Source organism: Carettochelys insculpta, chromosome 2 (assembly GCF_033958435.1).
Source record: "Carettochelys insculpta isolate YL-2023 chromosome 2, ASM3395843v1, whole genome shotgun sequence".
Taxonomy (NCBI): Eukaryota; Metazoa; Chordata; order Testudines; family Carettochelyidae; genus Carettochelys; species Carettochelys insculpta.
In genome coordinates, this window is record NC_134138.1 from 40,674,392 (window position 1) to 40,688,966 (window position 14,575).

Consider the following 14,575-nt stretch of genomic DNA (forward strand, 5'->3'; position numbering starts at 1 on the left):
AGTGACTGGGCTGCCAGTCCTCCGCCTCCAATATCCCTGCCGCCAGCCAGGCAACTGGCCCCGTGGTTGCTGGCCCTGGCCTGGCAGCCAGCCCCCAGCCCTGTGGCTACTGGCCTTGCTCCGCCAGCCCCAGCTGGGTGGTCACCAGTGGAGCAGATGCTGGGTATTTAGCTTGTGATCAATTATGCCCTCCCATTTCCCTTTCCACAGAGATCTGTAACATGAGATACTATGGAAAAATTTAACTTTTTTTTTCAAATATGCTGAGAGGGTCATTTTAAAGTTTCATTACAACAGATTCCCCCTACATTCCTTAATATGTAATTACAGTTATTATTTTCAAAATCTTATCTATTACGGTCATAGGTAACAGAATATTTCTCTGACAGTGCTCTTGTAGTGCATATAAACAGCCTTCAGAAGATAACAATGCTGAGAAAATGTCTCAACTTCTGGCATATTTAGATCCATGAATCTGCAGCCTGTATTATATGTGAAACAAATTATTAGCAATGCCCCTCCAACAAGTGGTATCATTTCACAAGTCAACTTACCTATATATATTTTTTGTTATAATAATGCAGTATATCTTTTAAATAGGTGCTCAGTCAGCTTAACTTTACTTTTAATGTTTGCAATATATAGTTCAACGGCATTCCATCAGAACTCGCTCAACTCCAAGCAATTTTACCAGGTGTCCTGCATTTCACATAGGGAAATACGGCCACCCTAGACAGCAGCTGATATTTAAATATAGCCAAGCCTCTGAGAGAAGTGTGTTTTCCATCTTCAATGAAACCATGGAAGAGAACAATAACAAATTTCTCCAAACTCTTGCGCTCTCATTTTCCTAAGCCTTTACGTACCTTCACGCATATATGATATCCTAATTTTTACATTCACATCTCTGCCTGTGCATTTCATCACAACTTCAACACAGAGCATCTGCAAGTAAGCAAACAGCAAAGGCTGCAAGAAGTATTCACAAGCGACAAAGAAGCTACAAAACAAAACAGCTTTCCCGTGTAGCATAGCCACAAGATAGTGACATTACAAAGACTTCAAGATCACTGACGAAACGAAGTTTGCAAAAGCACCATCAGTGGATTAGATTTGAATTGTTGTAACAGTTTTAAGGGAATATTGAAATGCTATTGTAATTTAAGATGCTAACAGGTTTTCTTGTTAAACACTAGATTGTTTACACTGCTTATTGCTGGAAAAGAGACAAGCTAACCTTGGTAAACAGAAGTTGCAAGAGATCATCTGAAGATTTTTAATATTCATTAACTTGCTCATCTGAAGACTGCTCTTTTAAGGGTTTCTTTTAAGTAACCAGATTAATTTTTGTTTTGTAAGCATTAGTTAAGATTACTCATTTTTACCCAGTTATAAACCGTTTATATTACCTATGATAAACCAAACAAGATTAAACAATTTTAAATAAAATTCCTTTGCCTGCATGTCAACTAGTTTTTTTTAAATGTAATACTCAAACCAAAAATTCTTTTAAAGATTATTATGAACCGGATTCAAAATCAAATACAGTCTGAGATCTCTGATGAACAACATGGATTTGTGAAAGATAGAGGTACGCAATCTAGATTTTAATATCATTAATCAAAAGAGCACTGGAAGTTCAAAAGGACATATATTTGTGCTTCATCGACTATGAGAAAGCATTCAACAGAGTAAAATATGAAGAAATGATGAAACAGTTGGACAAACTGGATATGGATGGGAAGGATTTGAAAATAATTAAAAACATCTACTGGGAACAGACAGCAGCCAGCAGGGTCGGAAAATATGTAGATATGTGAAGATAAAATGAGGAGTGAGACAAGGTTGTTTTCTTTCACCTGATCTCTTTAACTTGTACAGTGAAAGAATAATGCGCAAAATAGGTCTGCCAGGATTAAACATTGGAGGATGTAACATCAACAACCTGAGGTATGCAGATGATACTGTTTTAATAGCAGAAAGTGAAAAAGATCTTCAGGAACTGGTTAACGTTGTCTATAAAGAAAGCGAGCTGAAGGGACTCAAGCTGAACATCTCGAAGACAGAAGTAATGGTTATTAAGAAGATGAAGGTACTGCCAACATGTAAGGTACTAACAAATGGAATAGTTCTTCATCAAGTGACTAAATTCAAGTACTTAGGATCCTATATCACATCCGATGGTGGGTGTTTAACTGAAGTGAAATGCAGAATCGCTCAAGCAAAAGCAGCATTTCAGAAAATGAGAAGCATTCTCACAAACAGATCTTGATCATTGGAGATTAGGAAAAGAGTGCTGTGATGTTATGTAGAACCAGTCCTCACGTATGGATGTGAATCATGGACTATCAATAAACAAGTTGAGAAGTATATCAAAGCCACAGAAACGTCATTTTTAAGAAGGATGGTTTGCATCTCATGGACGACCAAAAGGACGAATGAGTCTGTCTTAAATGAAGCCAACAGCAAAAGAACACTGGTAGGCTACGTCTACACTAGCCCCAAACTTCAAAATGGCCATTCAAATGGCCATTTCGAGTTTACTAATGAAGCACTGAAATGCATATTCAGCGTTTCATTAGCATGCGGGCGGCCGCGGTGCTTCGAAATTGACACGGCTCATCGCCGCGCAGCTCATCCAGATGGGGCTCCTTTTCGAAAGGACCCCGCCTATTTCGAAGTCCCCTTATTCCCATGAGCAGATCTGCTCATGGGAATAAGGGGACTTTGAAGTAGGCAGGGTCCTTTTGAAAAGGAGCCCCTTCAGGACGAGCCATGCGGTGGTGAGCCACGTCAATTTCGAAGCACCGCAGCCACCCGCATGCTAATGAGGTGCTGAATATGTATTTCAGCGCTTCATTAGTAAACTTTGAAATGGCCATTTACGTGGCCATTTTGAAGTTTGGGGCTAGTGTAGACATGGCCTTAAATAGGATAAGAACAAGGCAGGCAAAATTTATAGGCCATATAATTAGAAAGTCTGCACTTGAAAATTTAGTGACAACAGGAAAATATAATGGAAAGCGAGGACGAGGTAAACAACTTGAGAAAATATTGGATAGTATCACTTCATGGTTGCATTGCCACAGTACTGTGGAGATGCTCCAGAACACTCATAATAGACATGGGTGGAGGGCCATGACCCCCTACGCTAATCAGCATGGCACGAATGAATGAATACTCAAACTGACCTTAGTACTGATTCTGGTCTTTTCTTACCTAGAGAACTGCACTCCCACCAGCAGATCTGCTCTTAGAGTGTAATCTCTGCTGAGAGCTATCCACATAAAGATATACAGAAAAGTTAGTATCTGAAGTAACCACTCACTGCGAGTACTGTTTTTGTTTTATCATTTTTTCCCTTTCTCTCCCAGATGGTTTGCCACCGCAGCCACAGAGCTCAGAAATGGCTCTAAATTACATCAGTGCTGTTGCAGCCTGAAGCTGGCCCTAGAATCAGGGAAGCAGAAAGATGGCAGAGAAGTACTTTTTCCCCTCACCTCAGTATAAGCTAGCTTCTTCTTCAAAACCAACTCCTAATTTCCTCAAATAGCCTTTACCAGTATTAAAGACAAGCAAGAAAGTGGCTGTTAACATAGGCTACGTCCACACTACAGAGTTCTATCAACAAAACATGTGTAGAATCCAAATTTCCAAGGCATTCTGTCGACAGTAAATCGACAGAACACGGCCCGTCTGTCTACAGCATTCTGCCACTCCCCAATGAGGCAGAACACCTCTCTTGGCGGATTCTGTCGACAGAAAGACAGTCTGGACATTCTGGGAGTCCCGCTGTCAGGAGTTTTGTCTAGGATGATCAAACGTCCTATTTGGTGGGATGGTCCCGTATTTTTAAAAGGGATGAATTGTCCCACATTTAGGCCCTGAGGGGCTGGTGATGGAGCAGCAACGGCTGCCACATCCCTGGGGCTCAGGGCCCGGAGCTCCCGCGGCTGCCACTTACCCAGGGCTCAGGATCCGGAGCACCTGCAGCTGCTGCTTCCCCAGGGTTCCAAATGGGAAGAAGGTGCTTTCTCAGTCAGGGGGGTCATTTCTAAAGGTGCCTGGCTACACAGGCAGCATACATTTCAAAAGCGGCACTTTCAAAGTACGTGCGGCTGTCATTATGCTAATGAGGCACTGCATATTCTGCCAAAGTGCCTCATTACCATGGCCTCTCTCAAAGGAGGGGCTAGTGTGGCCACAGCCAGATTTGTAGAGTTTAGGGCTGAAAAAATCCAGCAAATCAAGTAGTCTGGCCTCCTATATATCACAGGCCATGAATTTCACCCAGTTATCCCTCTATTGAGCCCAATAACCTGTGTTTGACTAACACATAACTTACAGAAAGTTACACCTAGTCTTAATGTGAAGACATTACATGATAGAGTATCTATCACTTCCCTCGGTATTTTGTTTCTATGGTTAATCATCCTCACTATTAAAAATGTGTACCTTATTTTTCATTGGAATTTGTGTGGTTTCAGCTTCCAGCTGTTTGTTCTTGTTCTGCCTTTTTCTACAGGAATAAAAAGCCCTTTACCTCCTGTTTTTTTCCTCATGCAAAGGTACGTACTCTCATCAAGCACCTATCCATCTTCTCTTTGATAAACTAAATAGATTTAATGCTTAAATCTCTCATTGTAAGGCATATGCTATTGTCCTCAAATAATTGTTGTGATTTTTTTCTTTACCTCTCCAATTTTTCAACTTAAAATGTGGGTATCAGAACTGTACACATTTTTCCAGTACTAGCTTCCCCAACACTGAATAGAGAGGGAAAATCCACAACCTATTCCAATTCAATACTACTTCTTTGGAGTCTGCCTTATCTACAAACACATTCTGCTAAGCCACTGACAGAAAGTAACCTTACTATTGTTATTATTTATCCATCATCCAAAAGGGAGCTAGAAAATGGAAAGGTGGAAGAGGTGGCAAAGGCAAGTGGTAGAATCAAACAGCAAAGAAGGGGAAGATGGGGGAAAAAAAGCAAAAACGTGAGAAAATAATGTCAGATCCTTCCTCACTGAAGTTTCTTCCTCCTATATTTGATTATACTTACTATTTTCCACTGTTTTAAGATACTATTCTTAAAGTCATCTTTACTATACATATGCTGTACAGCATAAGTAAGCAAAAACAAAGCAACAAGCAATGTAACACCTGTATGCTCCAAACTTCATGGTCCAATCAACAAAACACACAATGAAATCATGGAAATACTACCTGAATAAGAAATGTTGACTACAGTCCTAAGTTATTATTTAGTTCAAAAATACAATTATTTAATAGATTCCAAGAGCAGAAGGGACCATTCTGAGCATCTAGTCTGATCTCCAGTATAACACAAGCCATAGAATTTCCTCAAAATAAATCCTATCACATATATTTTAGGGGAAAAAATGGTGAGGGAAGAATATTCCCAAGAAAGAGAATCCATTCAGTCCCATCTTCAACATCCCAATCTGCTGGTGAGACAGAAAATCCACCTACATCTCTCTTTGCAGATGAATCAAGTTTTCAAGTACTTAAAGTGCATGGTAGAAATCTTAGATGTTCCCCTGGAGGCTATTCAAGAAAAACACCACAAGCTCTTAAACATATTGCATTAGCTAACACCAGGGAAATTAGTCATGCCAATAAACAATGGCCTGCTGTAACCCGCCAAAACCATCTGGCATAGATCTGCTTCTATCTCAACTGCCTCTAACACAGCAAACAAAATATCAAGTCCATCCAAAGGATTTGAACACTAACTCTCATCCTGCATCAGGCTATTTTGCTATGCAAGCAGTACAGGAGATAATAAAATAGCAAAGTCCAATAAAATCCCCCTAAAGAAAAAAGATCCCATGAAACTATCTTTTCAGCAAACTGTCAAATGAAAAAAGCAATTTATCAAGTGCTTTTTAATTTGGGGCAAATTGTCTGATTTTGTTCATAAATTACTCCAGGAACAGCAAGAGTTGCTGATATTTTACAGCCAACTAATTGTTCAAACATCTCAGAAGACTGCACTAGATACGTGATACATGATACACCAAGGCACACCACCGCTACTGAAACAGGCAGGAGGAAGTTGTCCTGGCTTCAGTCCTCTGGAATGCCTACAGAGATTCAGATAAAAAGTCAGGACCGCCCATTTGAGGGAAAGCCTCTTCAGTGGTGGAATGGGAAAAGCCCTCTTTATTTTAAAATATGACAGAGCAAGCCTGCGCTCACAGGGCTCGAAATCCCAACTCATAAAAGGAAGCTGCATGACAACAACCATATTTCAGGCATTGCTCACATTCAACTCAAGATCTTTAGAGGCACCAAGGAAAAGTCAGATTCTACCAGAGGCAACACTCTGCTCTCATTGGTTGCCCCTCAGGAAGTCTGATGCATGCTTGAACCAAAGGATCCTTATTCTACACTTCTCCCTCACTTTGGCAACAAAACTTAGGCTGGGATTACTCACACCATTGAGCCCTCAAGAGTTTCATCATCTTACAAATGCTGAATCCCTCACACCCAGCGCTTTTTTTTTTTTTTGTGGTGGTGCAGCCCGGTACAATGTACCAGCACCTCGGCAGCCCCAGCTAGGATTCCTGGCCAGGAGGTGGGAGAACCCCACCAGCCCCTCAGCTGGGAGCCCGACTGGGGCGTGGAGCCCCACCAGCAGTTCCAGCCGTGGAGACCCGACCAGGCTGGGTGATCCCCGACAGCTCTGTGGCTGGAAGCTGGCTGGACCAGGGAGCCCCAGCCCCAGGAACCCTAGTGGGGGATAGGAGAGGACACGGAACTGGCTGCACACCAGCTCCTCTTTTTTTGTTTAAAAAAAAAAAACACTGTTGCTCAAACCCAAATTTGCACTTCAGAAAAAACACAGAAAAAATTATCGCTATATACACACATAAACAACAACCACAACACTGAAAATTTAAGTGTTTTATATTCAAAATATATAAATTCTAACTAATCAATTTGTATAGCACCACTGAGAGGCAGGGTAGCTTTAATCATATTTTATAGAGCAGTTAACACAAAAAAAAATTTACAGAACTCTGAAGCCCACAAATTGGCAGATCAGGATTAGAACTCTTAAGCAACAATCTCCTTCCACATCAACACCACTAACTCCAAAGTATTTTTCCCTTTGCTTCTCCACAGTCACATCATTCCTGCCATTGAACACTTTCCTTGTGACTACAGAGAGTTTTTCTTCTCTGAACTCCTTAATAGTCACTTCACCTCATCAAAATAAAAAACCCCACAGATGTGAAAATCATCTTCTTTGCCTCTGGGCTATTCATATTTACCACATCTTCCAATCCCTTGATTATTCCTAAACCCTATTTGGCACTATGGCTATATCTACACTTAGTAAAAACTTACATTGACGAATACTAATGAGGTGCTCAAATGCATATTCAGCACCTCATTAGCATGCCGGTGGCTGCAGCACTTCAAAATTGCTGCGTTTCGCTGCCGCGTGGCTCATCCACACCAGGGTCCTTTTTGAAAGGACCCTGCCAACTTCGAAATCCCCTTATTCCTATGAACTCGGGATTTCGAAGCTGAGGGGTCCTTCCGAAAGGACCCCAGTGTAGATGAGCCACTCGGCAGCGAAACGTGGCACTTTTGAAGTGCCATAGCTGCTGGCATGCTAATGAGGCACTGAATATGCATTTCAGCACCTCATTACTATTCTTCAATGTGGCCATTAGTATGGCCATTTCAAAGTTTTTACTAAGTGTAGATGTAGCCATAGTGCCAAATGGGGTTTAGGAATAATCAAGGGATTGGAAGATGTGGTAGATATGGGTAGCCCAGAGGCAAAGAAGATGATTTTCACATCTGTGGGGTTTTTTATTTTGATGAGGTGAAGTGACTGTTAAGAAGTTCACAGGAATAAGGGGAATTCAACGTTAGCGGGGTCCTTTTGAAAAGGACCCCAGTGTAGACAAGCTGGGCGACAGCGAAACATGGCAATTTCAAAGTGTCGCAGCTGCTGACATGCTAATGAGGCACTGAATATGCATTTCAGTGGCTCATTAGTATTCTTCGATCTGGCCATTAGTGTGGCCATTTCAAAGTTTTTACTAAGTGTAGACATGGCCTATGTGAATGACCATCACAATTTCAGCTTATTTATAAAATAGGATTATGGTATATTGCTGAAGCTATGCAATGCACATGTTTTCAGAATCTGCTACTGCTGGTTTTACAAAGAACAACTTTTTATCCTAGTTTTACAGACCGTAACAGACTGGTCACCTGAAATAGCTCCCAGTCACTGTTGAAACTGCAGATAAACTGGAAAGGCACATATGTACCTCAAGGACCACTCCCAAGTTTGTCACACAATAATATTGGCACCTTACTACCCCATGTAAGAAGTCCCACTGAGCATTCCATTCAAGTAGCCCTTCCACACAAGAGTCAGATTTATACAGAAACTTAATTCACATTTTTTCTTATATACAACCTAAACCTGCAAAGTGTCCTCAATATCAACCAAATCAGTGGAAACTTGGGCACACTCAGGACCTCACAAGACTGGAGACATAAATTCATTTATACAGAGTCAACATGACCTGAAAATCTGATAGAAAGCTTAAATGGATAAAATTAGAAAATTCTACACAAAGTCCCTACAATAACAGAAGTTCAAATCAAATTTTTGTAGTTTAATAAAGATGAACTTGTATAAATGGTAGAAGTAAAATTTACTGCATCTAGAGTTAATATGTTATGTACATTAAATATCGCTCAAAAGCCTTTTCTGTCAAGTTACCTAAATTTAAAAGCTTTATATCTTTTTACCCAACTACATTTACTTTGCCTGTTAATTCAAATACTATTGCTAGATCTCTGCAAAATGTTTATTTTTTCCCCTGTGGAAAGAACATTTTTAAATGTGCAGTTTTCCAGATTAAAAATGACAGCCTAATATCAAAATATTACTCTATATTTTAGTAAAGATAAAATGTCTTACAAATAAATTACAATAACATAGGTTTAAATAGCTAAAAGTTGAAACACAAGTCATCAAAAGCAAGGAATGTCAAATTTAGACCTTTAGTTGATTCAGGATATTACAAGAGTGAGCTAACTATAGGGTCACAGACTTAACAAGGAGCCAACTGCAGCAACTCTTGCACTGAACTAAATCAACAGTCAACAAATGTGGGATAAAAAAAAAATTCAGAAACCCCACTCCAGTCATATCAAAGCTTCCAGAGGAGAGGCTCCTAGTAGAAGCAGCACAGTATCCTGCTTCCCCTCCTCCACAGGAACACTGCCTGGCTACAGCTGTGTGCATTTAGAAGATAGAGCCTGCCAGACGGAAGCAGATCTGGTAAACAGCCACTTTACATGTCATCTGCTCCCAACAAATCTCAGCAGGAGTTCATACTGACCTTATCAAAATCAACTCCTGCAGATTCAATCTCTACAGCATCTACCTCAGCTTCCCCCTCCCCCCCCGGGGGGGGGGGGGAGATTAGCAGATACTCAAAGACTCAAATACCAGTTACATTATTTCATGAACATCCGGAAGGTGCTCAAATATCACAATGATGGGCGCTGTGCAAGGATCTGAAATGGAATGGAAAAGAGCAGCAGTATGGAGAGAGGGCTTAGCCCCTCATACTGACATTGAGCCATCATAAGCTCCCCCAAAGTTTACAGGAAATCTGTCCTTACCCCCTTGATTCTCTAATAAGAATGTTGTCACAAGACCTCTTCAAGTTACTGCTCAGAGTATCCAGAATAATTTTACCCTCCTATGTTTTATCTCCATTCAATTAAATGACACAGCCTGCCTTTGTTATTCAGACACAAGTCTATTTCACTTCAAAAGAAGTTTGCCTTCAATGGAAATTATACTTGAAGGAGGAGTGGAGAATTTGACTCTGACTCTCTGAATCATAATTATAAGAATAGTTAGATATATGTGGTATTAATGTTCTTGGGATTTTTTAGAAATTGGGGAATGTACCTGTCAAGAACATTAAACTGAAAAATATTTACCTAAAAGAGCAGAACTGTATTTCTGTATTTTTTACAATAAACAGTATTTTTCTAGTAAATATAGAAAAAAGAACATTCTTAGAATAAACAGTGCATATTTCACATTAAACAAAGTAAATAAAAACAATATCTTTAGAAAATAACATTGGTAAGTTGTTTACATGGAACCATATCAAATTCTCAGGATCCTGAAAATTACTATTAATCCACTACATAATTCCCATTAGTAACAATACTTCTGTAAAATAGTTGTTTCGGTCCATCCTATGCAGACATATTTTGAAACCCTGTCTTTCCAGCTCCTTACACACAACTCTTGGCCTCCACCACACCATCCATACACTGCTGAGTCAAGAGAAAAGCTGAAACTAAAGTAACAACATTTCTTAATGGGAAGATGCTGGGTCAACTCTTCAGCTGGTATAAATTGACACTGCACGAGCAATAGGTCTGAGTGTGAAAAATGAGAAACTAAGCCTCACAGAATGCATACAGCTTATCTCAAAGTTCTGGTGGAGGGTGTGGTATCACCTTACTTTGTTTTGCAACTGCATGCATTCTCTTCCCCCACAAACTTCCTTCTGTGCTGAATGTGTTCTCCGATAATAAAACAAACTTACATTTCAAAAAACAGGAAAACTGTTTATACTTACAATCCTTACACTCAACCCCCTTGGATGTTAGTTGGAATTTCTCCCTTTCTGAAAATACTGGGAGTTATCCTGACTGTAACACGTACAAAATTCTGAGCCTTGTAACAACCTTACTTCTAAAAAATAAGTGTCTCCTTGTACATACAGGACACAATCACATTTAAAACATGCATAATACAATCTATGTTTAAATTTTAGAATTAAACATTCATTCACTGTAAAATAGTGATATTCTTTCTTACTGTAAATGTATTTTTAAAAACCATTATAGAACCCAAAACAAAGTTACCAGCAGTTTTTACCTGACTGATAACTTGTAATTTTATGTTTTGTTAATGTTTTAAAACATACATAATTTTAAGTTAAAAATGTGCATTCTTTTATTTTGATTTTCCATACTATTCAGAAATACAACATCTTTTAATCAATTTAAAATATGGGTGTCACAAGAGTATGAATTATAAACTATTAGCATATCAACTATTTAATGCTCTAAATTACTTTTGATTATTTAGAATTAGAATGACAAAAATTAGATACATAATTTGATTTCCAGTGTTTAATTCACTCCAGTGTTCTTCAAAATGTTAACATACTTAAAATGCTTTCAAAACAGAGGGACACTGGAAAATGTTAAGAAGTGGAGTTCTCCGACTTCAAGAACTTAAATTTTCACTCGCACATTTCTAATGAAACAATGAGTGGAACATACACTCTTCCAGCCAAGCATTAAGGCCCAGAGATAGCTTTAAGCTATGGATTTTGAAGAAACAGTCGAAGACCAGCCATCAGTTCTCTCTCTTTTGCATTGAGTACTGGTGCTGTGGGAATACTGTGCTGCCCTTTTGGGGCCTTTGCCTATTTCCACAGGCAGTGCTGCACACCCTGGTGCGATCTTGTACTTTAACTCATGAGCGGCCAGTGCGGTGCCCTGGTGAGTATTTACACCCGTCTGGCGGGAAGCAGAGCTATGGGACAGCGGTGCGGCTTCAGATTACCACCCAGCAGCCTCGCAAGAACCCGCCAGCGACTGCGCGGCATCCCTCCCCCGGCGCCTGCGGGGAGAAAGGAGGGAAGATTCCTAGAAAGAGCTGGCGTGGCCGTGGCCCCGGCACGTCACGCTGCACGGCCACGCAGCGAACATGCCCTACAGCCGAGCAGCCCGGCGAGGCACGTCCCCGGCCGCGGCAGCAGCCGAGCGCAGGCCGCGCCAGCCCACAGGCCACGGGGAGAGGGGAAGGGCAGCAGGGCCGCGAACCGCCCCCTCCCCGCCTTCCCGCCGGGCTGGACAGCTCCCTGGTGCTGAAGTCACCCGGCCGCGGTGGAAACGTGCTTCCCCCTCACAGCCCGCAGGCCCCGCCCGGCGTGTGCTCGGCGGCCGGGACGAGGCACTAGGGCCCCACAGGTGCCGCAGGGGGCTCAGCGCCCACTCCGGGGAGACGCGCGCTCGGCCAGGCAGAGCCGCGGGCGGGCGGGAGACGCCGGTAGAGGAAGATGGCGGCTCCGGCCAACCCACTTGGAGCCAGTCAGAGCCTAGGCCCCGGCCCCGGCCCCGGCCCCAGACGCGGGGGCGAGCGGCAGCGGGGCCGCCCCACACGCTCGGAGCCCGGCTCGCTGGCAGCAGCGAGCCCGCGGCCTCCCGCGCGCCCCGTCTCCAGCGGCTCCCCGCTGCCTGGGCCTGGGCCTGGCCCGCGCCGGGTTAGAACAGCAGCAGCACCTGCCCGCGCGGCCATGTTGGGAACCGAGCCCCAGTCCCTGCCCGCCGCCTCCCCCGGAGCGCGGGGCGGGGAGGAGGAAGAGGGCCCGGCCCCGGGCACACGGAGCAAACCCCACAGCCGAGCGGCCTCCCTGCCCCAGCTCCGCACCCGCCCGGCAGCCTCCAGCCCCCAAGGGCCGCTCGCTCCGGGGCCGGCCCGGCCCGGCGCGGGTGGGGGAGGAGGGGGCCGCCCTTACTTGAGCACGGACTGCTCCTTCTCTTCCTCCTTCTTCTGCCGCTCCATGACGGCCAGGATGATCCTCCGCTCCTCCTCCGTGAGGTGGCTGAGGTCGGGCATCTCCGCCGGCGGGGCCTGAGGCGCGGGGCCGCCCCGGGGCCCGACAGGAGCCGACATGTTTTGGCGGCGCTCAGCCACGCGCCTGGAGAGCCCGGGCTGGCGGGAGCGGCGGCCGCCGGCGCGGGGAGCCGCACATACAAGTCAGCGCTCGCGGATCAATGGGCAGCCAGATGAATCAACAGCGCCCCAGGGAGGGGGCCGAGCAGGAGCCGGCCTCGCACACGCGCCCGCTCCGCAGGGGAGGCAGGCGGGCAGGGAGCGAGGCGGCCAAGCGGAATGAAGAGGGAGCCAGGCCTTCGGGAGGGGGCAGCGGCCAGGCCGGAGGCCTGCGGGGAGGGGCGGCCAGACGGAGCGGGGGGCGGGCGTCGCCCCGGGAGAAGGAGCGCGGCCGGCTCACGCGAAGCCCGGCGGCGCCCGGAAGCCGGGGCCTGGAGGCCGGCGGCAGGTGTGTGAGAGAGGCGCCCCGCCGCCCCGGAGCAGCTGGCGAGTCCCGGGCGCCGGCAGCGGGAGCCGGCTCATCGTGCCACCCCACGCTCCATGGAGGGAGCTGGGTGGGGGCGCCGCGGGCGGCCGCCGCCTCCTGCTGCTGCTGCAGCGGCTCCTGCGCGGGCCTCGCCGCCGCTGCCGGTGGTCGCCGCGCGCGGCTGCTCTTCTCGCGGCTGCAGTCCGCCTAACCCATGGCCGCGCTGGGAGCGGGAGTCACTGGACACGGCTCCGCAACCCGTCGGCTCGGCTCGGCTCGCGGCACCGGTCCCCGACTGGCCCGGGGCGACGCTGCTTCCTGGCGGGGGGGTGAGGGAGGGCGTGCGGGTCGCCGGCTTCCCGGGCTATCGCCGCCCCGCGGGGCGTGGGGGACCTTTACAATCGTGAGTGTTATTTATAAGTGCACAAAAATGGACGCGATACAAATCACGCGAGGAAGGACGAGGAGGAGCCAAGCGCCGGAGACGCTCTGGGAGTACCGAGCCCGGCTGATCGGGGGGAGGAGGCGGGGGGGGGGGGGGGCAGGGCACTGCCGTCGCGGCCGGAGCTTTCCCGAGAGGCGCTGGGGAGGAGGGGGCGAGAGTGGGAAAGGCGGCGGGAGAAATCGGCTTAGGGAGGAGTGGGTTACGAGAGGGCGAAGGGGGCTGGGAAAGGAGGTGAGATGCCGCAGCCCCTGGGAAAGGAGGGGATGGGGGTGGCCAACTGACCTAAGCTACCCTTATGTGCCACAGCCTCATAACTGGAGCATCCTTCATCGTTCTGCAGCTGCAAAGAGGAAGAGTGGCCCCTAGGGGGTTGGGGTACAGCTGAGTCTTAAAAAAGTGAAAACTCGGTGGGGAATTAGGATGGGGGGAAAGGGAGTAAAAGAGGAAGTTTTCATGCACAACTGACTCTTTCGTCTACAGCAGAGAACAGGTTGCACGCAATGCTGCTCAACCCTGTTACCATTGTGAGTAGCCTGTGCTGTCCACTTGTTATGTGAGCCACATCCCATACTACCCCTACGGTTCTGAGGCTGTCAAATGGGCTGTGGCTGTTTGCCGATGGAGCCACAAGTGGTCCGTGGGAAACAAGTTGAGAACCACTGCGCTCAAGGAAGACTTTTGAAAGTTCTCTTGTCACATACTCATCCTTTCTGTAGGAAGCAATCACACCAGGGAAAAGAACCAATGGTTGCCGAAAATGCCATTTTGCAACAAGAAACAGAAAATAACTTATCTGGATGCAGACGTAGAGAACCTCATTTAGTCCAAATCTGTAAGTTTTCAAGGTATTTATTAAAAGTACATTGAGATAGTCACCTGACAGTCTTCCACATAATGTGCAATAAAAGATGTTTCTAGTCAGCGCTCTTATTACTAAAAG

The 14,575-nt window shown here is 45.4% G+C and overlaps 1 protein-coding gene across 23 annotated transcripts in view; it reads right to left on the reverse strand.

Annotated features, from left to right (window-relative positions):
- The window catches only part of RIMS2 (regulating synaptic membrane exocytosis 2), a 724,335-nt gene extending 711,284 nt beyond the window's left edge, over window positions 1-13,051 (reverse strand). For all 23 annotated transcript variants that reach the window (XM_074986776.1, XM_074986775.1, XM_074986795.1 and 20 more), the window contains exon 1: window positions 12,627-13,051. In XM_074986776.1, the coding sequence (XP_074842877.1) occupies window positions 12,627-12,784 (158 nt within the window). In that variant the 5' untranslated portion in view covers window positions 12,785-13,051. The remainder of the gene's footprint in view (window positions 1-12,626) is intronic.
- Between the last annotated feature and the right edge of the window lie 1,524 nt (window positions 13,052-14,575).